This window comes from Periplaneta americana, chromosome 3 (assembly GCF_040183065.1).
Source record: "Periplaneta americana isolate PAMFEO1 chromosome 3, P.americana_PAMFEO1_priV1, whole genome shotgun sequence".
Classification (NCBI taxonomy): Eukaryota; Metazoa; Arthropoda; class Insecta; order Blattodea; family Blattidae; genus Periplaneta; species Periplaneta americana.
In genome coordinates, this window is record NC_091119.1 from 102,295,258 (window position 1) to 102,322,105 (window position 26,848).

A 26,848-nucleotide genomic window follows, 5' to 3' on the forward strand; every position below is an offset into this window, starting at 1 on the left:
GGGTAATGGCATAGGACCTGGCATAGGCGCTGACATGGAATCTTGCTCTGGTAGTGGTATTGGATCTGGCATGGGAGCTGTCATGGATCCTGGCATATTATCTGGAATTGGTGCTGGTCTGGGTACTGGCATGGGATCTGGCAAGGATGCTGTCACAGAAGTTGGCATAGGTGCCGGCGTGTAATATGTCTCGTCATCTAGTACGGGACGTGGCCCAAAAAATATATATCTTAAACAAGACCACCAGGCATTCCTTCTTCGGTGCCTATCTTCTGCTGGCATGGAAGCTGGCATGGGTAATGGCATAGGACCTGGCATAGGCACTGATATGGAATCTTGCACTGGTAGTGGTATTGGAACTGGCATGGGAGCTGTCATGGATCCTGGCATATCATATGGACTTGGTGCTGGTCTGGGTACTGTCATGGGATCTGGCAAGGATGCTGTCACAGAAGTTGGCATCGGTGCCGGCGTGTAATATGTCTCGTCGTCTAGTACGGGACGTGGCCCAAAAAATATATATCTTAAACAAGACCACCAGGCATTCCTTCTTCGGTGCCTACCTTCTGCTGGCATGGAAGCTGGCATGGGTAATGGCATAGGACCTGGCATAGGCGCTGACATGGAATCTTGCACTGGTAGTGGTATTGGATCTGGCATGGGAGCTGTCATGGGTCCTCGCATATCATCTGGAATTGGTGCTGGTCTGGGTACTGTCATGGGATCAGGCAAGGATGCTGTCACAGAAGTTGGCATAGGTGCCGGCGTGTAATATGTCTCGTCATCTAGTACGGGACGTGGCCCAAAAAATATATATCTTAAACAAGACCACCAGGCATTCCTTCTTCGGTGCCTACCTTCTGCTGGCATGGAAGCTGGCATGGGTAATGGCATAGGACCTGGCATAGGCGCTGACATGGAATCTTGCTCTGGTAGTGGTATTGGATCTGGCATGGGAGCTGTCATGGGTCCTGGCATATCATATGGAATTGGTGCTGGTCTGGGTACTGGCATGGGATCTGGCAAGGATGCTGTCACAGAAGTTGGCATAGGTTCCGGCGTGTAATATGTCTCGTCATCTAGTACGGGACGTGGCCCAAAAAATATATATCTTAAACAAGACCACCAGGCATTCCTTATTCGGTGCCTACCTTCTGCTGGCATGGAAGCTGGCATGGGTAATGGCATAGGACCTGGCATAGGCGCTGACATGGAATCTTGCACTGGTAGTGATATTGGATCTGGCATGGGAGCTGTCATGGGTCCTGGCATATGATCTGGAATTGGTGCTGGTCTGGGTACTGTCATGGGATCTGGCAAGGATGCTGTCACAGACGTTGGCATAGGTGCCGGCGTGTAATATGTGTCGTCATCTAGTACGGGACGTGGCCCAAAAAATATATATCTTAAACAGGACCACCAGGCATTCCTTATTCGGTGCCTATCTTCTGCTGGTAGGTAATTGGAATATGGTGGTGGCATGCGATCTGGCATGGGAGATGGCATGCGGGCTGGCCTGCGAAATGGCATGTCAAATGAAATGGGAGCTGGCCCACGAAACCTATATCTTAAACGAGACCAGAGGCTCATTGCTCTTGGCGTGGGAGCTGGCATTCCAGTTGGCATGGGGGCTGGCACGGGATCTAGTATGTGACTTGACATGGGAGCTGGAATGATATCTTGCATTGAAGCTCGCATGGGGTCTGGGATTGGTTCTGGCATGGGAGCTGACATGGTTTCTGGAATAGGTATTGATATGGTATCTTGCATGGGAGCTGGCATTGAATCTATCGTGGGAGCTGACATGGTTTCTGGAATACGTACTGATATGGTATCTTGCATGGGAGCTGGCATTGAATCTATCGTGGGAGATGACATAGGCGCTGGCATGGATGCTGGCCTGCGATTCGACATGGGAAGTAGCCCACAAAATAAATACCTTAAACAACGCCAGCAGCAACTCTTCGTTCTATTGTCATCTTCTTCTTCTGGTGGGTTCTGTAATGATGGTGCTGGCACGGGTGATGGCACGGGAGGAGGCACGGGTGGTGGCACGGAATGTGGCACGGGTGGTGGCATGGGATCTAACATGTGAGCTGGGATTGGTTCTGTCATGGTAGCTGGCGTGGTTTGTGGTATTGTACCTGGCTTGTCTTCCATGTATCCTGGTAAGTCTGCAAGAAGCAAAATAAACTTGATTGTTATGCATGTGTCACTGCATTCACTTGCTTTCAGTGAATATGTGAATGACCTAGTAGTAAGGCGAGGATACGTATTCAACTGCATAATTTACTCTCCATTTTCAAGTCATACAAAATCATTTTGTACATGTTTTGAACGACAGTAGTAACGAATATACAAAATTAACTGTACCTTTTTCTTCATATTTCAGGCGTTCCTGTGTATATTAACTATTGAGCATGCTATGCAGCATATTTTCAGGACTTCATGGCATAAAGCTCCAAATTAGCATACTTGGTAAAAACAATAATAATCTTAATTGTCAGCACATAATATTTTTCTCTTAACTGTACTCGATGGCGGAAATTCCTTGCATATGCAATGTGGATTGGCAAAACCAAAACAATCACACTATGCATTTGTTCCATTGCACTACTGCGCAACAAGAACCATTTCCAAAGACATCTATCTACCTGACTTCATCATCATCCATACAAGTTTTAGGTCATGTGGTCTATTAGATCTCATAATAAAGAGTACTTTTCTCTCAAACTCTTTATGGGGCTTCCCAGAAATCTTTTCCCCTAAGATAGATAGTGAAGCATAGCTTTTGGGATTCTGTGGGATCTCATACATCGCAAACGTCTCATGCAATTGTTCTCATATTTTGTATGAAATTGAGTATTGATTACAGGCCGAGTTCTTCCATTACTTCATCGCTGCGCTTATGGTCTCATTTTTATATAATACTGTTCTTCGCATAAATCTTATTTCATTAGCTGTTCTTTCCCCTTAATATATTTGCCTCACTACCATAAGTCCATTCCTGTGGAGTAACGGTCACCTCGTTTGGTCGCGAAACCAAGTAGTCCGCGTTCGAATCCCGATCGGGGCAAGTTACCTGGTTGAGGTATTTCCGGAGTTTTCCCTTAAGGGAATAAGAGCAAATGCTGGGTAACTTTCGGTGCTGGACCCCGGACTCATTTCACCTGGATTATCACCTCCATTTCATTCAGACGCTAAGTAACGTGAGATGTTGATACAACGTCGTAAAATAACTCAATAAAATAAAAAGAACTGCCATAACAGAGTACAGGGTTTGTTGAAGTCGTATTCTAGTGCTTTTCTGTACCAGGGAAGGTTTCATTAGTCTATTGATCATTTACATAGTCTTGGAGTGTTTTACAGTTTTGCTCATTATTCTAAATAATTATCAAATGTTAATTTGTAGCCAATATATGTAATATCATTTGCTCTTTCTAAAATTTTGTCTTCCAAACATATTTTACTAGGGACAAGCTATTTTCGCCAGAAGGCGAAACTTTCTTTTTCTGTATTATTTCCATGTTATATTTTGCAATGATATTTTACTAATGTACTGAGTATTGTAGATCATTTTCTGTAGGTGCTATTAAAACTAGGTTATCCACAAATATTAATTAACATATTTTTAAATATCTGTTTATCTCCAAGTCTTTATATCGCATGGCTCTCCATTCCTGAATAATTTTTTTCGTGTGCATTATAAACAGAAAAAGAGAAACACCGCAAATCCGTTTCACTCCTATGTTAGTTTCGAGCTATTCTGAGGTCGTGTTATTCATTTTGTCTAAAATTAAATTTATCCTACCTGACTTAAAAATCCCATAACCACCTTCTCCTGTTTCACTTATTCTCAGTTGGCATCTCTTTTGATAAGTTTATTCATACACACTAACATCTATGATCGTATCACGTGTGTAGGATCTTTGGGTATATCTCTAGGCCATGGACTTTTGTTCTGACTCTGTTTTTATTGTCGTGTGTTATAAATGACTTGTGTTCATGTAATTGATTTAGATTTTATTGTAATGTTCATGATATTGGTGATTAAGGGTGTTATGAATCATGATATGCAAATTTCCAATCCAGTATATGCCTTCGTGACTGAGGGAAACCATGAAAAACATGAGTCAAATTGGCTGGGCACGGAGTTTTAACCCAGAATTTTTCGAATATGGGCCTAAAACATTACCAGTTTTCTTTATTGCTTATCCATTTTTGTAATTTTATTGTTAGTTACAATTATAACAATAAACGTTACATTACAATAGACTATTAGGTCATGCTGTGTTGTGCAATACTGTCCAGTTGTGCAAATAAACGGTCTTCGGAGTAAACTTTGTTACTTAATCTTTCATCCAGTGTTCGTACTATGTAAGTTTTCGGGGCACTGTACTGGAATGTGACGCTTTTTAGATTGTAATAATGGTGAGGGTATACCTTGCACCAAAATATATGACGGTCTTTCTTCCTGGAATTGTAAACCCTCGTAAATCCCTATCTTCTTAACCCTTAGGCGCGTGGCATAAATACAATGTGATAATGACTTCAGGAATTGGCAACTCAGCTAAATTTTATATAAGTGTCTATCTGTAGCATACAAGAGACGTCTAATTTGGGTCGGATGAGATCGGTCGAGATCGGTCGCGCTGTGAGGAGTAGAAATTTTCAGGTGTAGCTAGCTATATTGTATGTCGAGTTCTTATTGGCTACCATCGACTAATGTGTGATTCGGAGACAAATAGAAATGTCGCTCTCAAACATTCCATGTGACGTCATAGAGAGGTCGGGCTTCGCGATCAGCTGTATGCTCTGTGCTATTGAAGAGAGATAAACGTTTCAATTTCGATTATAAAGTAATTCATTTCACTTATAGAATTAGTTACAAAACACTTTGACATTTCGACGGCTTAGTGTCAAAGGACACTATCGCCAAAAATCGACTTTCTGAATTATTTGTAGTATCATGTTGTACAAAGTAGCCTTTATAATAGTGTGAAAGTAATATGTCTCTACAAGTAATAGTTTTTTTTTTTTTTTTTTTTTTTAGATAGTGTTGTGTTAATTTAGGCAGATGCTGAGTGTCAAACAACACTATCTAGACTTAGTTTTCTTTGACAATAATAAAATATAAACTAGAAGAACACTGAGTTGAGATAGTGTTCTTTGTCTCTAAATTATTTAACATTTCTAAGATTTTATTGGTGACACTTCCTCAGAACATACAACCAAGAATGTAATACAATCACCATACTGTTTATTGTTAAAGATTTGATAATTTTTTTATTAATAGAACACGCATTCTTAAATCAATTCAGTTTGTAAGAAGTTTACAGTTTGTAATAAACGTTCTATACCTGGACTGTACACCTTAATCAAGGTAACAGGGTTGATGAATTGGTATTAAATGATAAAACATAGGTAGCACAGTAAGCCTAAGGTTGCGGTGCATCCGGATCAATGATGAGCCCAAATGTTGGGGGGAGGGAAATTCAGGAATGCTAATGTTCAGACAGAAAACCTTTCATATTAACGTCATATTTTCAAAAATAATTTTAATATAGCTTTTCATAATCCCAGAAAGCATCAATGCAATAAATGTTATAAATATGATCACATGTCTGAACTTAAGAAGATAGAAACGGAGGCAGTTCGTCAGTCCCACATTGAAAGAAAGGAAGCAGCTCAAGTAAAAGAAAATTACAAAATTATGGCATCAGTGAACGTTCTTTACTTTTTTTAATTTTATTTCGAAGCTGTGCGCTACAATCCAAGTTTTAAAATGGAATGAGTGTTTTATAAACGTAGATTAGCTGTAGGCCTATATAATTTGACCGTGTATGCTGTAGCCAACAGAACAGCACAAAATTTTATATGAAACGAGATAATTGCAGAAAGGGAAGCTGCAGTAGTACCATCACGTCTCTTTGCTCAAATGAAAAAACTGCAGAATGGTAAAAGGTTCTATTTCATGTTCGATACTTGTGGAGGAATGTGCTTATATCAACCATGCTCCTCTACGCTGCGAATGTTTTTGACATACCTCAAATTGAACATATTTTTTTTAACCAGGACATTCACAAATGGACACAGTCCACGCGAACATTGAAAAAAAAACAACCAAACATACAGAAATATTTGATCCATCAGGGTGATACACTATACTTTAAGCTGTATCAAAAATAGAAGTGAAACAGAGTGATTTAATTATGTAGGAGAAATTCAGAAGACATTAATAAAGAACAAGAAAGTTGACACTAACGGAAACATTGTAAGATGGCTGGATATAGTGTGGTTCCAGTATCGGAAAAGTAACAGTGAACACTTATTATTTAAATACAAGTATGATGAAGAATTCCAAAAATTCAATGTACAAAGCAAGATTACACTTGGATTTAGGCTGGATAATCGTCAGCTTAAACCAAAGCATCAAGGAGCACTAAAAATATACAAGATTAGAAAATTAAAAATCTATTGCAACTGTGTAAACAGAATATTTTACCAGGAAATTACCAATTCTTTTACAATAGTTTAAAAATGGAGAACAGGAAATCGTAATATAAGATACAGTACTCAAAATGAAGAGCAATGAGTGATTATAAAATTAAGAGGAAATTTCAAATTTTTATATGAGAGGTGTAGATATTGATACTATTCAAAACATAAAATACTGAATCAAATATAATATAATATATTCATATTATAATTTTATTCAATGTCATTTAGGGCACAAATTCTGAGTTAAGTGTGTTTTCTTTTCATTACGTGCAGACAGACTTTTAAATGAACTGAATTTGTAGAATTCATTATTTTTTAAATAAATTGATCATTAATTGAATAATTTTTTCGTCCAAACCCTCATCAGCTGTGGTATATTAAAGTAACATTAGCAATATTTAAAAACACTGATGTTCTAAAATGCAATGTAAAAATGAAGATAACTTTGCTCTTTTATTATTTTATAAATGCACTGTTAAAATTATTATTTCAGATAATAGTATAAATTGATCTAATAATGATAATATTATGCTTTTATGCTGCGTAAATAATATTAACTGGTATTTTTATAATCTTACTGATATGTTCTAAGTTTAGATAATATTCCTTTATGAAGAAGAAGAAATTGATATTTGCTGCTCACCACAATAATTAAATTTATTAATTTGCATTGTCAAATAGCTATAATTTTTTATTAAAATGTTTAAATTCAATATTTTGGCATTTATTTTTAACACTGTCTACTAAATTGAAAGCTTCGTTAGTAACAAAGAACACTATCTCCAAAATGTGTTAATTTTTAAGACAATACTAAAATATTTCTAGAAAATATGTACTGTATTGTATTGTCTTTAGGTTTATATTTGATATATATACAGTATATATGATTTAAATTTTATCAACATATCTCTTAAATTAAAGCAGTAACAATAAAATGTACACAATTAAACTGTTTTTTGCCTCCCCTGTAAAGTTGTGATTTTGGAGTTAGTGTCCTTTGACATTAGGCGTCGATTTATTCTAAGTCTCAGATATTGTGTTTCTCTTGAAATGAATAGGTGTAGTGGTCTAATAAGTGTTACGTACATTTGTACGCCAATTGCTTTTAGACCTACACTTCTAAAATGTATCTTATTTATAATTAATAAGTAATGATTGTACAATAAAACATTAACGATTGTACTGTTGGGTCGAGTGAAATCAGTCGCGCATGTGTGATTTTGGTTCGATGCTTGTTTCCTGCATGTAAGGTTCCTATATTGTACTAACATAATATGAATATCCCCACAAAAAATTTATTAAATCCAACATAAATAATTAATATAAGAACATCATTAATAGTATGTTATGAAATACCATATAGGTCACTCACCATTTAAATCCAATCTACAAATGAATGTGTAGATACCAGTTTTTCACTTTACACTGCTGAACTGTACATCACTGTATATAAATCTTGCCACCCATAGATAATGTCAGGATAAAATGAATAAACTGTCTTATGAAGAAACGAATTTAACAAATACATTATTACTAAATAACAAACAAACAACAACACTAAAGAAACATGAACTGTTCATATATTTTATTGATCTGTTTCCTTTCTTTGCAAAAGTGACAGAGAAATATTTAGAACTTCTTTGCGGATTGGCTTGCTCATATCAGATTTGTTTTTGTATTTCTCTTTTGTTCAAAACGGTCAGTCTGTCGAATAGTCTATCTCTGGTTAATTTCATGAGAGTTGATATGTCTTTGTCTAGTCTTCTTGTTTTTTTTACAGTGTAGGTATATGTGCTTTAGAGCACTACGTTGCATCCGTTCTATGTGCATATTAATATCTATACCACAATTATTTCCTACGGCAGCAGGCCCAACACACTACGTTCTTCATGCAGTAGTAGTAAAATATTAAAAAAATAATGATAATTCAGTATCACCTGTTAAATACTGAAGGATTCCTACCAAAAGTTTAGCATAAGTGTTCTCGTCATTTTCTGTGTAAAGAACTCGTAAATACTTGTATGTTACTGCCTGCTAGGTTAAATCGTTTATTTTATTCCTAATGTTCTTACTCCATACTTTTTCGATGTGCCAGGTGTAAAACAAGCGTTTATCGGGAGGGCCCATCGCAGTTACCCAAGCTTTATACAGTGCGATCCAAAAGTCCCTCCACAGCTCCATTAGTTGTAGTAATCCTGTAGACAGCTGGTACGTAATCTTGTAGAAAGTTGACATTTTCCCATTAATTCCGGTTTGACAACCTCACATCCCCAGTCAATCATATGCTTAGCGGCCAGTGCTGCCACTTGAATTCTCTGCCTGGTGGATTCTCGGCTGCACCGTGGCTACAGAAGCACTGCGGAGAAACTTCTCGCTCGCACTGTAGTAATATCTATTGCCCAGGCACTTGGAAGTTCTTCATTCGCCTTCTAGCTTCCCGGTATAATTTAGAGTCCTAATCCAAAAAATTTGATGCCAAAGCTGGACATTTTCGTAAACCTTTATAAAATTCTTCTTTCATGTCACTCATGAAGATTTTGTGGCCAGGATACCAATTTCTTGTTTAACACAATTAAAAAACAAAAGATAGCACATTTTCATCTGTCCTATTAGATATTAAGAAAGTCCCTGGAAATCCCTGATTCATTTCATCAACTGTCATTATTGCGATAAGTTGAAATCCATAATCACCCATACCATGGGTAGGCCCTACCATCAATAATTGAGGGGTTTGCCGGAAAAAGGGCGTATACGTCAATATGGCTAAATGAGATACATGCAATCTAAGATTTTAAAACGCACCTGAATAAAATGTTATACACGCATGCAGCCCTTTCCTGCAGGTATGTACAGTACAATCAAAACAAAATTCCGCTATTATAATTAGCGAATTATTCACTACATTTTAAACCGTTTTTCCGAAGAAGGGCATATAGGTCTATCCGCCTTTCTTCCGGCAAAGCCCTCAATTATTACTTTCTCTGAGCCATATGTTTTTAAAATTTCTCCCTGGGCTTTGTATTATAAGAACAAAATCTTCTTCTTTCAAAAAATGTGCTGTCATGTCAGGAGCAGTTCCTTGTGGCTTATAATCAGGGAAAGGAAGTTCATGCCCTAAAAATGTGAAGAATATGTATGCATTTATGCCGTAAAAATTGTTGATAAATATGCTACAAAGTATTCATTATCAGTCTGAGATTATTTTAACAGAATAATAAGGTATAGGTAACTTACGTTTAGTCTATGGATTTTGAAATGCTAGCCTCATTGCTGAATGTTCCATTTATGCTGTTACAGTTCACAACTAAGCAGTGTCGTATGTTTTCTGTTGTCATTCTTTGCCTGTTGTCTCTAAGCATAGCTTTGTAGCGCGATAAATTTCGTTCTACGTCACAAGAAGTAAGAAGGGCTTGCACAAAAGCTGTGAGCTGTTCTACAGAACATTTTGTTGGTTTTTGGGGTGTTTTTCCTTCGAGAATATCTTGAATTTCTTTAAGTTGATAATATCCAGGGTTTTTGGAAAGAATATTTGCTGTTTTCTCATTCACTTTATCTCCTACATTTTTTTGGAACTGATGTTAAACTGGATATTGTTCTATCGAAATCTGCTCAAGACTGCAGTAAAGGAATACTAATTGCTAACTCAAGAGGCTCCCTATGGGGGCGCCATCGTTATGTTCAAAATTCATAAACATAAATTAGTCGTGTTTACAAGGTTACATACTTTTAAAAATGAGGGAAAGACAAATAAACATACATAATAAGCAGGTTCCCTGCATAAATGTTAAAATATGATGCTTTTATAAATAGAGGCAAAATATGCACATTAATGCACAATAAAAGTAATATAATTGTATTCAGAAATGTGTGATTCATGTAGATAATCTTTCAGCATATTCAAACAATGATAGAGAATAAATATGCAAATACATGAACTTCCTTTCCCTACTTATAATACAGAATACACTGATCACTGCTTTCTGTAACTTCCTGTATCCAGCATTACGCATCCCCTCTTCCGAAAGATTGAAGGCTTTCTCAGTATTATACAGTCCTTTTTAGTTAAGAGATGTACTGTTTCTAAACTGGATTCTGTGACAGAGTCTCGTATCTCATTCAATATGGTGTCAAATGGTATCTTGTTAGCTATCTTACTGGCTGTTTCCAGGCGCTGAGAAGAAGAGAGAAACAAATGGCCAAGGTCACTTCCATGCCCAACATGTGTGTCCGTAAATTATAACTTCCAACTCTCTTATTTTCATACTGGCCGGATAAAAAGCATTAATTTTTGCTGCCCTGTATTTGTATATATGCCTTTGTCTGTTTCACGTAGGCATGTAATACTCAACTGTGGTAACAGGAAAAATAGTGATGCTTAATGTTACTTGCTGTTTTCTGACACGCTCTAACTTACTGTATATAAAGTTTTCTCTGGTCTCCACTTCTGTGTTTTTCTTCCATTTATGAACTTCTTCTAAGTTTAGAAATGTTTCCGATTTAGTTGTGATATATTATGAATTGTGATATATTATAATGTTTTAATCATTCATATTTGGTTGTTTCATATGAACAAAGAGAGCAATGATGTTTTGATACATTCTTACGCGTCACTGCTTCTAACTGATGCACCTGACTTTCGTGTTATTTCAGAGTTTGTTTTCTTGATTACTGAGCATCACACATTTCACATTTAAAGATTTTGTCACTTTTAAACCTATTATATACAATATTATGTTTTTTTTTTTTTTTTTTTTTTTTCATGCCTTTTAAGATTCTTCACATGATTGAACTGCGCGTCATAATAATCGCACTTGAAGGACTTGCTTACTTTCACAACATGCTTTACTTTCTTATGAGTTTGTACATTACGTTTATAAGAAAGCTGAGGAACCACAAAACTTACATAAAAAGTATGGTTATTACTAGTTACATTATATCAATACACATCTAAATAGCACAAATAAATAGAGAAACAAATTTAACAAATTACAGAAAAAACACAGACAATTCTATGAGATTTCGAAGGCTGCCGCCAGGATGATGGCATTGGCCTACACGATATAGACCACAGTCTAATACGCGTATATATACACATACACGAGATGGCTCTTACAACGGCAGACGACCGATCTCGACCAATCTCTCCCGACCCAATCAGACACGCAGAAATTGAGACTCCTGTTTGCTACAGCTAGACGCTTGTAAATTTTACCCCTTGCTCGTTTCTACAGTTAAGTGGTGAAAGGTGTGAAGGAAGGGCGTCATGTTTTGGAGCAAAGTATAAATGTAAAGGTGTCGGCTTTATATGCAATGGAGTCATTCCACGTCAGACCGGACAAATTTTTGATCTCATATCTTTAGAATTGTTTGAAACTTCTTGTATGCTTTCTAAGGGTAAAAATAAGAGACCCATATTATTTTTCTTGGCCCCAGTTCTGGTTATTTTGAGATCTATACAGCATCAAAATTATTGAAAAATTGTACACATTGGCATATACAAACATTCGTTTCTCCCATTATGTGTATCGTATGAAATCGAGGTTAGTTTCATTTGGAAGGTTAAATATCAGGCTTTTAGCCTGTGTATAATCACTTTCCATTTTTATGTATTCACAGTACTTTATGCCATAATTATTATATAGGTTAATTTTGTTGTTCATAATGTTAGCAAACTTAGAATACCATTTTTAAATTATCAGCATGTTCTCCATTTAATTATGTGTAAGTAGACCAAAATTTCATAGTGGAAAAGCAATAAATGACAGAGTAAAAAAATACTAAATAAATACGCGCATAGAGCTCTGTTGCGCTCTTAATCCCTTGTAGCGGCACACTGTTAACTGTTGGCTGAAGTCTGGCATGCGACATCACACTGGCGACTGTCAGTCCTCTTTGTTTATGTCTGGAGAAGATTGGCTGGGATATACAATACCATACCTAATCCAGGTCCAAGGCGGAATGAATTCTCTTCAGTTTGTTCCGAGATTTTCAAACGTTAGGGCATTAATAACACTGTACTATAGTATTACCGCGAGTGTGTGTGGCGTAGTTTCTGTTATTGTTTTTAGTTGGTGCAATTAGTGTGTAGGCTAATCACAATGAGTAATAACAGAACCTAGACATGATCAGTGTTTTAATCCTTTCAAAATAAGCAATCATAGTCGTAGGTTTAAGAAAGGGAAATTAAGGTGCGTGACTTCCAACATGCTTAAAAATTGAAAATGCAACACATTAAGTTGTCGTACAATCTTAGGATTTGTGAAAATTGTCGTAAGAAAATTTTGTTAATGTCAAATATTAGTGAATCAAGTGCTGTTCAAACCAGCAGTGTTGATATCTTAGGCGGTTCTAGTGTCCAGAACATTGAAGAAGAAACAACAGGCAATTCGGAAATTGATAAATAATTCAGAGGTGTCAGAGGTGTCAGTGACGGACATTGATAATTTTAATGAAAGTTTGATGTCAAGGGTGAGACATCAATTAAGAAGAAGAAATTATCACAGAAGAATTATCCCTAACAGAAATATCAGAAAATAAAACAGACACATAAGGAAAAGATTTTTCGCGTTGAGAAAAAAGGAAGTAGAAACAACACCAGATGAGAAGAGTAGCGGTGACATAATTAATAAGCTACCAGAGTGTTTCGGAAACACTATTGACTTCTGTCAATACTATATATTTGAAGAGTGGTCATACAGTAAAATTAGGGAACACTGTGATGCATCTAATCACATGATCAGTGTTGCAAAAAACTTAGCTGCAGAGAGGGGAATTCTCTCAAATCCAGAATCTAGAATTGGATAAACTTTAGACACATCCATAGTGGAAAAAGTACTTAATTGACCATTACACTAATAATGATATAAGTCGCATCATGGCGAGAAAGTAAAACTTCGTTTCTGTAAAAGAAGACGGCCACAAAGTACAGAAACAGAAAAGATTATTGTTATCAGATTTAAAAGAAACATTTTGAGCTTTTAAGGTTAAATATTCAGACATACAAATTAGTTTTTAAAAATTTGCGGAACTAAGACCAAAACAATGTGTGCTTCCTGGAGCGAGTAGTACTCATTCAGTCTGTATGTGTGTGGTCATCATGAGAATATAAAGTTGTTAATTGATGGTGGAAACATTGCGAAATTAACAGCCAATCTACGACTGAGAAATTACAAAGATATGATTTCACAGATTGTATGTAACCCTGTATCCCTTAAATTTTATTTTTGTTCCTTCAATCGAACAAAAAATTTGACAGAAATAAAAAACATCAAGGTTAAATTTCCTTTATATTTGTCCTGTTTGAAGTGGAATGACTCAATGAAGATATTTGGTGGCCAAGGAGGTGGAACTCCATGCCGAAGATAACTCCCAGATCTTGTGAGAAGAAAGTAATTATAGAGGATTTCACGTTAAGAAAAAAGCATTGATTATAGGCCTATGGGTCTTGCCTAATACGAGCGCTCCAAAAGTCGCTCACATTAAAATTATGGTGTCTATATTGAGTAATGGAGTTGGAAAGTGCTATCGGCTACCGCATCATGGGTATTAACAGCAACAAACCTTGTCGTCATTGTGATGTGTATGTATACACTGACGCTTGCAATAGTTCTTTGTTTATTGCTCGGCAAACATGTCGTTTTCCAAAGAGCAACGAGGTTTCGTTGTTGAACATTATTTTTCCAGTCGTCCTTGTACACGTGTTGTAGACGAATTATCCGGATGTGGTAGTGCCCAACAATTCGACCATAACGAGAGTAATCGTCAGTTTCAGGGAATGTGGATCAGTTGCAGACAAGAAGAGAACCGGGAGACCGGCCATTTTAACTCCTGCTAAACTGGCTGAGGTGAGAAATGTGATGGAGCGTTCGCCTTCAAAACGTTCGCGGACACTCTGAGCTCCACTCTTAGAGTTCATGTGGAAGTGCTCAGAGAGCGATGAAGCGGTTACATTTTCGTGCTTATCATGTACGCAGTGTTCAAGAATTCAAGGAGCCTAATAAACAAAATCGCGTAGTGTACTGTAGCTTACATGGTTGCGGTCATTAGTTGACAACCATGGAATTGCAGAGCTTGACCGTGTGTTCTTCACAGGTGAGGCGTGATTTCACCTTAGTGGTTACATGAACAGTCAAAACTCTCGAATTTGGTCCACCGAAAATCCACATGTGTTCCATGAAACCCCCTTACACTCTAAAGAAATTGGAGTGTAGTGTCGTATAGTGGGCTCCACTTTCTTTGAAACTACAGTGCCCAGTGTTGTGTACATAGATATCATTATACAGTTTATTGCGCTTCTTGACAGTGATGAATGTGATTGTTGGTTCCAGCAGGACAGTGCCATATGTCACACATCTAATGAAACCATGCAGTTTTTGCGCGAGCTTTTGGGTGAGCGTATCATTTTTCGAGGATTGTAGCGTCCATGACCTCCTATTTGACGTCCCCAGATTTCTTTATGTGGGGTTATCTTAAAGGAAGGGTATACAAAAACAGACCGCACACTCTGGAGGAACTAAAGAGTACCATAACAACGGAGATTAATAACATCAGTGTACGCGTGCTCAAAAAAGTGGCCGCAAACATGGTAAAAATAGTTCGTACATGCCACTGTAAGTATAACACGGTACATGGTAGCAAACTCTGTCTCTGGCGTCAGCCGTTGTACAGACCGCTTATTTAGTCCTGACAGCTCAGCGACGCGAAAGAGGGGAAAAGTTCCGGAGTAGAGATAAGGGCGAGCGGTCGGTAAAGGAATGCAGTACAGCTTAATTGTACTGGAAACATGCCGCTCCACCGCACGCATGACATCCCGATCGCTTCGAAGGCAAGCGAATGAATAACCCATACACCCCTTGGCGTAACTAAATGGATTCGCCTGATCTAGGCGCACATCTCCGGCGACTGTCAGGACTAAATAATCGTACTGTACACTCCAAGTGGCGGGGATTACCAGTCTTACAGTAGTTTGAGGGTTTGAGTGAAAATTGTTTGTTTTTTGTGTTTGTAAATAGTGATTGTACATATTTTTGTGTTAGGTTTAATAGAGCTACTTCATTCTGTGCATACAAGTAAGTTTCATCATAAGGTCATTTGTTTTAATAATAATTTCTGGAAAATGTTAATATAAATAATGTTTATGCTATCTTTCTCAGTCAAAATATGTCCTACGACCGTATATTGCATAACTGAAATATAAATTTAATTGGTCTAGTTCTAAGGACTAACATTATGACGTACTATTGAAAGTAGCTATTGCGAAAACAAAACAAGAAAAAATGCCTTTTGTATGCGCTATTGCTACCTGCTCAAACAGCCTACAACAAGGATTTCTGCCCGCGCGAGTATCACTTTCCACAGATTCCCTAAATAAGATGTGCGTAGGAAAAGATGGGCATATTTGTGTAAAAGGGAAGATTCTTTCAATGAAGAAAACGCAACAGTCTGATCTTATCATTTTGGTGAAAATTATTATGAAAGGGATCTTAAAACGGAGCTTCCAACTTTGAAACATAAATGGATATTACGTGAATGAGCTGAACCCCATCTAAATAGGCCTATACCGAATTCTAATCCCGAATCAAATAATGATCCTTCAGAACGCCGGACCCAACGCATGGAGAGGAGAAATAACAAAAAGATCCTAGAAAATGTGTTGGATTCCAGCGTCTCGAACACGGGAGAAAATTATTGTCCTGCAATTAATAATGGAAATGAACAAGTGTTCACTAATCCTAGTATCTCTGACACGAAAAAATTGATATTTTGAAAAAAAAAAAAATTGTTGAAATCCGAAAATGAGATGCTTTCGGACCAAATTACAGAGCTAGAAGAAACTTTGAAGGAATTAAAACATGAAAATATGCACTTAGAAGCCCGTATTAAGACTTTTGAAAATGAAAGTATTAAATTATCCTCCATTTTCAGTCCTCAAAAAAATCCGTGTTAATAACTAGAAGAGCAGTAACTTGAAGGGGGAAAAAGTCGAAGATGTTGCTGTAGCAGTCACGTTACGAGCTCTGTCTAAAACGCCTATGATTTTAAAAGACAACTTAAATATCCATTACCTTCTCCTCGAACATTACAAAGGCATCTCTTCACCATAAAATGCATGTAGGTTTGATCTCTTTTAGTTTTGAGATCTTAAAATATAATATAAATAATACGATTGACATGGAAAAAGACATAATAATAATAATAATAATAATAATAATAATAATAATAATAATAATAATAATAATAATAAATGCAAGTGCAGCATAGCATTTCTTACGACAATACATTTGACTGTTTAGCAGACTTGTGTACCCACGGGGCGTGAAACGCTCGCGTCGATTTAAAAATATCGTGATTGCTCCACGCCAGTTCCTTCTTGCTGGAAAGCGTGGTCCGTTCACACGGAAGGACAAAGTAGTCAGTCGAGACGTAGCCATGGTTAGTTGCTGAAGAATGTATGGCAGGGATCGGAGAAAATGTCTTCGTGATCATTAGCAATAGTGCTGTCGAAGGGGCAGCGCAGTAAACTGTCTTTGCTTCACTCTCTCCCTTCCAATCAACTCCCCTACAACTCCAGTACACAGACATCTATCAGTGGATACCTGATTATATTAGATTGTTTCTTTCTCAAAACCTTCAACGTCTGTTCGGAAACGTGTGTTTAAGGAAGAATGGGAGGAACAGTAGGTGTGCATATGGTGACAATGTAGACGCCTCTTCTGTTCTAAAATTATAATAGACACTTAAAAATCAAACATCTAGCGACATTACGACACGTCATAAGATTATCACGAAATCATAGGTAAGCATGAACATATCCAATGTAATTGTAAACGGAAATGTATGCAGTAGAAAATAAGTATAAAAATAATTTTCTTTTCGTAGGGCTAGACGGAGTCAAGCAATTAAAATATAGAAGAACGAAATTCAAATAACAGTTCCAGTATTAAATTATGATGGAACAAACTGAGTCAAAGGGAACTCCATGCAAGTTATATTATTGCTTTGGAAATCGCAAAATAAGGAATGGGGGCTATCAATTAATTTCAAGAAAATAAAATACATGGTTGTGGGTAGTCGCAGCAAGGTAAATTTAGATACTGGGGATACACAAATAGAAAATTCTGAATCATTCAAATATTTGGGTGTTACCCTCAACAGTCAGGCCAAAAGTGATGAAGATAATAATAAGATTGGCCAAGGAAAGCGGGCCATAAGACAATTAAATACACTCCTGTGGAATGACAAGGTAACAAGGAAAACTAAGACAAGTATATATAAAACTATAATGGAAAGTATATGTACCTATGGATCTGAAACTTGGGAAATGAGAGACAGGATGAAGAAGAAATTGTTGGCTCTAAAAATGGATTACTGGCGCCGTAGTTGTCAAGTTTCGAGGATGGACCACATTAGGAATCAGGATGTCCGAAATATAATGCAGATATCAGGAGATATCTTACAATCAGTGGAAACTAAACGCCTGATCTGGGCATCTCCAGAGAATGTCAGCCGACCGCTGGCCTAATAAGGTCTTCAACTGGACTCCCCCGGAAAAAAAGAGAAGAGGAAGGCCAATGAAGAAATGGAGCGAGGAGGTTCAGGAGGATATGGTCTGCAGGGGTCTACAAATGGGCGATTGTCAAAACCGGAGTACCTGGAAGTTGAGAAGCGGGAGACGGCGACAGCCGTAAAATTACTCGCAATACATACATACAAATCGCAAAATCATTGAAGTGCTAAAATAAAAGACAATTCATTAAAACATGTCAGAATAAAGTTGCTAACATTATTTGTCCCGAATAATATGATGTTTTTAACAGTATGAAATTATCCACACAGACATTACAAAGGAGGATAAGGGATATTGAAACACTAGCTGAACGAGAAATAAAATCAAAGATGCATGAACAGTGGTCTAATCTCTCGTTTCAGGTGAAAACACAGATATTGATGCAGTATAAATGGTAATGTTCATCCGCGGAGTTACGAATTATCTCTCTGTATAAGAATATTTGCTCGATGTCATTACACTCGAAGGAAATACAATAAGAGAAAAGTTATGCCAAGCATGAAGAAAATATATAGAAGAAACGAATCTGAACAGAAAGTAATTAGTATCTATAGTAACATACGGGACTCGAAATACGACTTTAAAAAAGTCTACTAGGTGGACTAACGTGATATTAAGAGAGCTGGAAATAAGTGAGGACATTAAACGTTGTCATTGTATAACACACCAGACTGGCTTAGAATTATTTAAAATGCTCTCCATAGAAAATATCTATAGTATTATCATAGGTTGCCTGCCGCGACCCTACACAGCCGCTATGTTTGTCTCTACATTCGATATATTTCCGAACAATTTTTTTCTGAACGAAAACTTGTAAAATCTAAACAAAGATCGTGACTAGCAGACGAAAATTTACGAGTTGTATTAAGAGTGGCAATTTGTGAAGTATTTTCCTAGGTTGTTGTAGCACAGCAAACATAAAGGTGAAATACAATACAATCTGTTCATCTATAAAACAATATTGTGTAGTCTACGTCAGATGATTGGGTTGAGAGTCCGCCACTGGGATCCGAACGGAGTGCTCTATACTCCTCGACTAATATTACATCTTGCGTACTGCGGCTTGCGTCCAGTGATGTCACCGCGAGTACAAAATTGCCGACGGCTGGGTTATATGTTCAGTTTCAGCGAATGAAATCGTTTCTTGCAAAGAAGAAAACACAAGAGAAGGAGATGGTGGGTTAGGCAGTGGACACTACAACGCAAAGCTTTGGGAGCTTGAAGATTTATTGAAGGAGAACTTAAAAATCATCCTGAGGATTTCAAAAATTCGTTAAGAATGACAGAGGTACAATTTGAAGATTTGTTTGAGCGAGTTCGACTTCTTATAACAAAATATGACACAAAAACTGTATGAAACAAACAATAACTGCCAAAACAGAACTAGAATGTCACTTGAAATAGTTTATTTTCATTAACCAGGCAGCTTTAGGTTTGTAGATCTCATCGGTAGACTTTTCTGATCTCTCACTCTCAGAAATTTTCCTCATTTCCTGGCAAAAAACTTTTCAAGTTTTTAAATTTCATTATAAATTCCTTCGGTCCAAATGTTGGTATATTTAGGGTAGCAGACATTCGTTTATCCGCTGCTGCTTGTTTATCACGATCCCGATACTCGCCCAATGTTGGATTGTACAGAACATGTTTTATTTGATACCTATAGTTCCAAAAGTTGTATTGTATCACTCTTACTAAATCTAAAAACAAAGCTAACAAGACATCTTGCTTCACTAAAGCCAGGCGGCTTACGACTGAAAATCAAACATGTTTGATCCCGTCACGACCGAATCGTGAGCTTTTGACGTCACCGGCAAGCTTACTACACCGCGTTCACATGGATAGTGGCTTACGAAAGCGTACTTGACAGAAGCGTTTCACGCCCCGTGGGAAATGATGATACGCATTCTTATAGATAATATTTTACGATCCGACAGCGCAGTAACCCCTGCCATTCTTCATACTGCTGTATATGAATTGAAGAATATAGGCCTAAGGATGAGAGGATTCGTAAATGACATGGGGCCGCGTAATATGTGGATTCTGTTAAAGTTGGGTCGTGTCCAAAATAAAACCCAATTTCAGAATACTAACGTTCCTGAAATAAGTATATGGGCTTTTTGTGATGTGCCACATGCGCTGAAATTCTTAAGAAACGATCTTCTTGATAGTGGTTTTGAAATTTGTGAATGAGAACACATTTTTAAAACTTCTGAATTACAACAAAAGAGATCTGAAATACACATACAAGATACAAAATGATCATTTAACTCTGTGTGGAATGGAGAAGCAAAATGTAAGAAAGGTCGCAGAAGTTCTTTCTAATACAATATCCAAAACCATTTTGCACCTTATTCCCGAAGAAAAGCATGTATCAGAATTCATAAAATGTGTTAATGATGGATTCGATGTGTTGAACTCTAGCCAGCCACTAAATATAATTTAAAGATCATCTACGGCATAGAAACTGAAAAACAGGATCAAGTTTAAGACTAATTATTTCAATTGTTCAACTTAATGCGTGTAGTGGTAAGAAAGTTATTTTGCCATTTCAGAAAGGATTTTTGATTTTTATAAAGAGTGTTCGAGGTCTGTTTGAGGAACTGAAGAGAGACAACTACAAGTATCTTATGACATCTAGATTAAATCATTTCCGTCAGTAGCTAGCTGTTTCCAGCAAGATAGACCTATTCTTATATAACAGCTTCATGTCAGAGTTTTTAATTTATAGATCCTAAAGCACAGTTTAGGAATCACAACACAACTTTTCTGCTCCATTTTATAGTTTTTCTCAGAATTGAATAGTAGAACAGATATTGACTTACTCTGTGTACATATTTGTTCTATTGAATGATGCAAGAGAGCTTTCACACAGCCTCCTCTAGCATTTTCCTTTCTTCCTAGTGTCACCAAGTACAAAGTGCTGGCCATCCTAACTCCTCTCTTCTTTCGTATTTCGAAATCTAAAGAAGACGCCATCCTCCCTATATAATACGCTCTCTTCTACTGTTAAATTATTTTCATCTTCAACGAAAGACTTCGGAAGCTCTCTGTTGCTTCTTATTGTACCGTAAACCCTTGTCTTTCTTTCAAGAAAATGCCGTAGATAGAAGTTCGGTTCCAGAAAGTGTATATCGTGTCTATTTCTAATCTCTTTCCTTCAGTAGCATATGAGTATATTTCCATGTTACATATACATTGTTATGACCTCACTTACCATTCTCACGAGAATGCCGTGTTTTACTAATTTTCCAGAATTGCATGTCCATACTCTTAGACGGCTAATCTAAAGAATAATTTCCTCATTCAGGGACAGTTTCAACTGAAATTTTATTGACGGTTTGTGAATGTGTCTGTACGCTATAAATTTTTAGGGGAAGGAGGGGAGAAGGATCCAAAGGTAATAAGAAACTTCCTATTCAATAATATGTTACGACAATTAAAAGCCTGTGACTTAATCTACAAAAGTTGACATATGACAAAACAAACCCTTACGTAAAACCAGAAATCTCCGTGGCCCCCGACACCTACAGCTGGCCACCTAACTATGGAGATTTCCGTAGCCAGACGCCAATGTTTTAAGTAATAGTGCTCATTGTATTTTGCTGCGTGTATGCATATATTATAGTGTTACTGTTTTCCTCCGTTTTTAATGCATGTCTGTGGCGCGTAAGCTTTCACACTTTGTACAACGGATGACGTAGAGAAGGGCGGGGCTTGCCTCGTAGTCTGCGCGTGGCGAGTACCGTGTTATAGCCTACCTACCGTGGTATAGGTCTCGCAAGTAGAGAATACCGAAGGAAGGAATGCGAATGAAACAATGCGATAAGGAAGAGCGGCGAACAGGAAAGGTCATGAGATAGATTAAATGATATTCAAGAGTACAGTCGGAAGAGAAATGACATCTATAGAATGAGTCTTGCGTTATGATAGTTACATCACGACTTTAGTTTGTTCCGTTGCATGTGAATACGTGACTTGTATCGCACGGTATTATTATTTCATTCATAAACATATGTTACGCGTTTAATTAGCTTCAAATTTTTCTCTTGCTACGTTCTTCATTTCCACAACTGTGTCCTCATATGTTCATCTTGTTGGAAGAGACAGTACTTCAATCGGCCAGCATTTCTCGCCCCCTCGGCGTGCCTACATACACACGTCAAAACAGACAGCAACGCCACCATTGCTTTTCGGTAATCGTTCCTTGCGCGAGCTATACATGCGTTACTGAACGGGGCTGCAATTTTCAGCATATGTTGTGAAAAATGATGTAACTTAAGTTAAACCTGATGTAAGTAAGTGTAACAAATTCATCTTTATAAATATATGTGAACGTATTAGGACATAAATACAGACGGTATACCAAAAAAATTGTTATAATAAGGTCTACCCATTTATTCATCCATAGAAACCTATTAAGATGTGCGCTACTTTTGGATCGCTCTGTACATTGTACAAGCTATGTGATAGGTAGACGTTTCTATGGCAACTGGTCATTTGATGGAATAGCCCCATATGTTCAATGCTTTTTTCTTAAAGTGAAATCTTCTATAGGGGATTCTAAATAGACAGAGTAATTAAATAACATTATTTCATGATATGAATACTAAGCTTTAGGTTGTTCCATGTTAATTTATCTACGTAGGCCTATTTCCATGATTTCAATTTGGATTAAGTTCAACAATCCTTTGATGATTTTTCACAATAACATGAAGCTTCAAAATTCAGGTTTCTCAAAACTTTAAATTTTGAGTTGTTTTCTTTTCTAAATGGGCCGTCGATATTGTATTCCTCCTCTGACTGTCTGCACACTTGGTTAAGAAACAACGATTTAAAAATATGATACGATTATATTTACTGCCATATTAAAAAGCTAGAGAATTTCATGTTAAAATGTTTAATGTTCTTGCTTTCTCTCAAGAACCTAATGTATTTTAAACTTCAAACATTTAAGAATAGATTCTACGAATTGTGACTAATTCAACAAGTGAATCGGGCGACTAGTGAGAACTGGTTACATGACATCTCTGGATAAATGCCATATTCGCTACTAATAAGAATTCAAGTCTCCTGAACTTGTGCACAGAGTCCGTAGATATCCAGAGTACCACAATCCTTTGCGCCGGAAAACCGACAAATCAGTCATTGCAATTCCAGCGCAGCGCTCGCTATTTGTCGTATATGCTACAGTTGTATAGGAATGAAATAATATAGTCTAAGTCAGAATCAAATAACCTACTCTTAATTTTAAGGGCCACGGACACTGTCTAAATTGAGCTTTACTTTAAATATTCCTATCCCAAGAGTGTTGAAATGGAATAACAATGGCGGCCGATTAGCTGATTGCGCTACTCTGGGTATCCACGAGCTGCTTGTGCATAGCTGAAAGCAATTGTATACTTCGGGATGTAAACAGTTACTGTACCTTCCCGGCTATCGAATTGGAAATAATGAAGTCCAGCCTCCAAATTCTTCAGATTCTGCGGGTCCCCCTGCCTGACTCTCTTCTCCCACTCCGCATTCCAGTTGTTAAATGCCCGCTGTTGGTCGCTGCTCGAAGCCTCCACCATCATCGGCGTTTCCATCTTGTCATTTTCTTCTTGTCGATCTAAAAGGAAGTGTAATTCTTGGTTAAAATCTTCGTAATACACTGATTGGTAACTACGAAGAGGATAAATGGGTAGCTACTGTCCAGCCGAATGCTTATGTCGCATCCTGGTTTGCCCCAAACGTTTCTCCTGTCCTCTCTGTAAGAAGTAGTGGATACTCTTCTCTGCAAATATTTGCTGTACAGAATTGGAAATTTACGTAGTATTATACAACTGTTTAAAATAATTTAAAAGAAAGGGCACGGTTAAGTAAGTAGGCCTAACTGCTATGTGATTTCCCCTGTTTGGACGACCCTGCGAAATAACCACTCGGACGGACAGTAGTATGGTAACTTGTACGTCTCCAAACTATTAAAAATAAGTGAATCATAAAAGTGAAGTCTGAAAAGGAATCAAAAGATGAATCGCATAGTAACGGTTACTTCTAGTATAGGTACAGTATAACCTAAAAGAAAAATACATTCAGGGAACTGAAATGTTGGAAGTTTAGACTTTCATTTAAAATGAAATTAATTTATCCATATTCTTTTATTCACAGATGGCTCCTAAATGTTGTGTGATTGTGTACCAGCAATTACCAGAGTGCTATAAGTGAGAGTGTTATGTTACAGTTCTCAAATTTCCAAATGAAAAGGATAAGTTATGTGGCTAGAAGCTACTCGTATATCTCGAAGTGTCTTCACGTCAACAAAGCATTCAATTGTTTATATTAAACACTTTGAAATATAAGAATTAGACACGGATTATCATTTAGTTGTATCCCCTATTAGAATACCATAACCATGGAATAAAAGAAAGAATAAAAATTTCAAGCAAGAAAATAATAGGCTTAGGTCTATATTTAAAATAGATTTATTGAGAGATAGTAGTATTCAATGGCTTTATGAATGTAGAATAAAGGAACACCTTCAACAAATCAAAATTTCAGGAAACATAGAAGAAGAATGAAATAACTTTGCATATATTTAAAAAAGGCTGCATTTGAATTTAGTGCCCTAAAAATTATAGGCAAAAGAGAAAAAAAGGCATACCAAAATCGAATGAAGATATCAAAAATGGTAAAGGGGAAGCATATCTCCGATTTTTACAATAAAAAAACTTGAAGATGAAATAGTACAGTAGAAAGTGGGCAATTGCATTGATTAATGCACAAAATTGCTTTATCCTCGCCAGATATGCAATAGCTTCCTCTACATAATCTGCGGTCTTTAACCGTAACAAAAAATACATTCAGTCATTCATTCATTCATTCATTCATTGTTCTCCCAAGTCCAGGTTTTCCACTGCAAACCCAGCGTTCTCCAATCTTTCCTATTTTCTGCCTGCCTGTTTGTTTCCTCATATGATTCATATATCTTATTCTCGTCTATCATCTCAGATCTTTTTCTGCCCCCAACTCTTCTCCCTTTCTCCTTTCCTTCCATTGCATCCTTCAGTAGGCAGTGTCTTCTCAGCCAATGACCCAACCAATTCCTTTTCCCCTTCCTGATCATTTTCAACATCATTCTTTCTTCACCCTCTCTTTCCAACACAGCTTCATTTCTTATTCTGTCTGTCCAATTCTCATGTTCCATTCTTCTCCATATCTACATTTCAAATCCTTTTATTCTCTTCTCTTCACTTCGTCGTAATGTCCATATTTCTGCTCTACAAAATGCTAAACTCCATACGAAGCACTTTACTATCTTTCTTAGTTCTTTTCCCAAAGGTCCGCAGAAGATGTTCCTTTTTCTATTAAAAACTTCCTTCGCTATTGCTAGCCTCCTTTTGCAACTCCCCACTATTTTCCCACCTCCCTCCTGATATTCCCATCACATCCACTCTGTTTGTTCTTATTGCTTTCTTCAAATTTTCCAACTTACCTGGCTGCAGAGTAGCTCCAGTTCCAGTTGCAGTCGTCAGTCTTCTTTCTTCTTTTTCGTGTTCTGGCATGAATCGTCCTTCTCCTGTATCCCCCACCCGGACATCCGATTGGGGGGATAGTTTACGTCCGGAATTTTTTACGGGAGAAAAACTCATCATGCAGTTATTTGTAATACTATTCTTCTTGGGATAAATAAATGCGGAAGCTTCCCATTGCTTTCCGCACACCACTCTCTCTTTCGCATCTTAAAAGATCCCAGGGGGCCCCAGCGTGGAGGTGAGGAGAGTGGATTTGACTAATTAGGCCCTCCGGACTTCACCGAAATTCACCACAAGGGTTAAATATCAGTTCCATCAGGGTTTTTGACCCGATCAGAGACCGGGAAATCCCAATTAGTCTTTGCCCCCCTTATTGAGTCTAAAGCATTATGAAGGTCATCGATGTGAAAAGGCCAACTAAGATCCTTATCGAACATGATACCAAGAAAGTTAGGCTTCCAGGATGATTTATGATTAAAGTTATGTCATTGAAATACTAGATATGTGAAATTAACATTATTACCTACTAAGAAATAAACATGATGTTCTGGCTACATTAAGAACAAAATAATTAGAACGACACCATTTTTAAATTCACAAATACCATTAATTATTAATTTTCAGTTTGCGCAATACCTAGATGTGAAACAGGAACAAGATGAAGTTAAACTTATGTGAAGATTAAAGAAACTAGCACTTCAATATTATTAATTTATGCAGTGATAAGAGAGATTTTGAAACAAATTCTGTGTGGATTGGGGGCACACAGGTAGGCTTGGGATAATTTGTATTGTTCTATGAAAGCCCCTTGAATCTTGGTGTCCCTGAGTGAAAATATGTCTAGCAGAGCTCATATTTGAGTGGATGAGAAATTGCATGTGAAAATTATTTTATGTGCTGTGCACTTGTCTTTGGACTGACACTAAAGACAGGTAGGTCCAAACATTGCAAGTCATCATGATGATCAGCACAAACACAACTACCGCTCAGACAACACTTTCTATAGGTTATGTTTTGCAGAATTCCCCAGTCTTAGTATTAAGTATTCATGTTGTAAATTCGTGTACGTTACACTGTTTAATATGAATACTGGAATAATCTTACTCTCGCTGTTTGTGTTTGTTGTGTACATCATAAAAAGCATACTTAAAATTACAGCACTTTTCATTTCCACGACTGATCCATTAAAGTTACACTAAACTGTTAACCAGATTGAACAGGCGTTACAAAGAGCGAACAGCCCGTCTCAACAAAATCGTAATAAAAAAGA

The 26,848-nt window shown here is 37.1% G+C and overlaps 2 protein-coding genes across 2 annotated transcripts in view; one reads left to right on the plus strand and one right to left on the minus strand.

Moving 5' to 3' along the window:
* The window catches only part of LOC138696340 (DNA polymerase alpha catalytic subunit-like), a 575,659-nt gene that overhangs the window by 302,335 nt on the left and 246,476 nt on the right, over positions 1–26,848 (plus strand). The window lies entirely within an intron of this gene.
* LOC138697039 (tetra-peptide repeat homeobox protein 1-like) lies at positions 669–26,014 on the minus strand. Its single transcript, XM_069822632.1, has 4 exons — positions 25,539–26,014; positions 23,493–23,675; positions 1,381–2,174; positions 669–713 (listed from the first exon to the last, which is right to left on the minus strand). The coding sequence occupies exons 1-4, from the start codon at positions 25,696–25,698 to the stop codon at positions 669–671; spliced, it is 1,182 nt and encodes a 393-aa protein (XP_069678733.1). The 5' UTR covers positions 25,699–26,014.

Bases quoted from the DNA above. Each gene is read 5' to 3' on its own strand.
- LOC138697039 (XM_069822632.1), bottom strand. From the start codon at position 25,698: ATGATGAGTTTTTCTCCCGTAAAAAATTCCGGACGTAAACTATCCCCC. The intron at 23,676-25,538 runs GTAAGTTGGAAA...ACTTCCTTTTAG, and splicing joins TGGAGCTACTCTGCAGCCAG to ATCGACAAGAAGAAAATGAC. The intron at 2,175-23,492 runs GTACAGTAACTG...TGCTTCTTGCAG, and splicing joins CCAATTCGATAGCCGGGAAG to ACTTACCAGGATACATGGAA.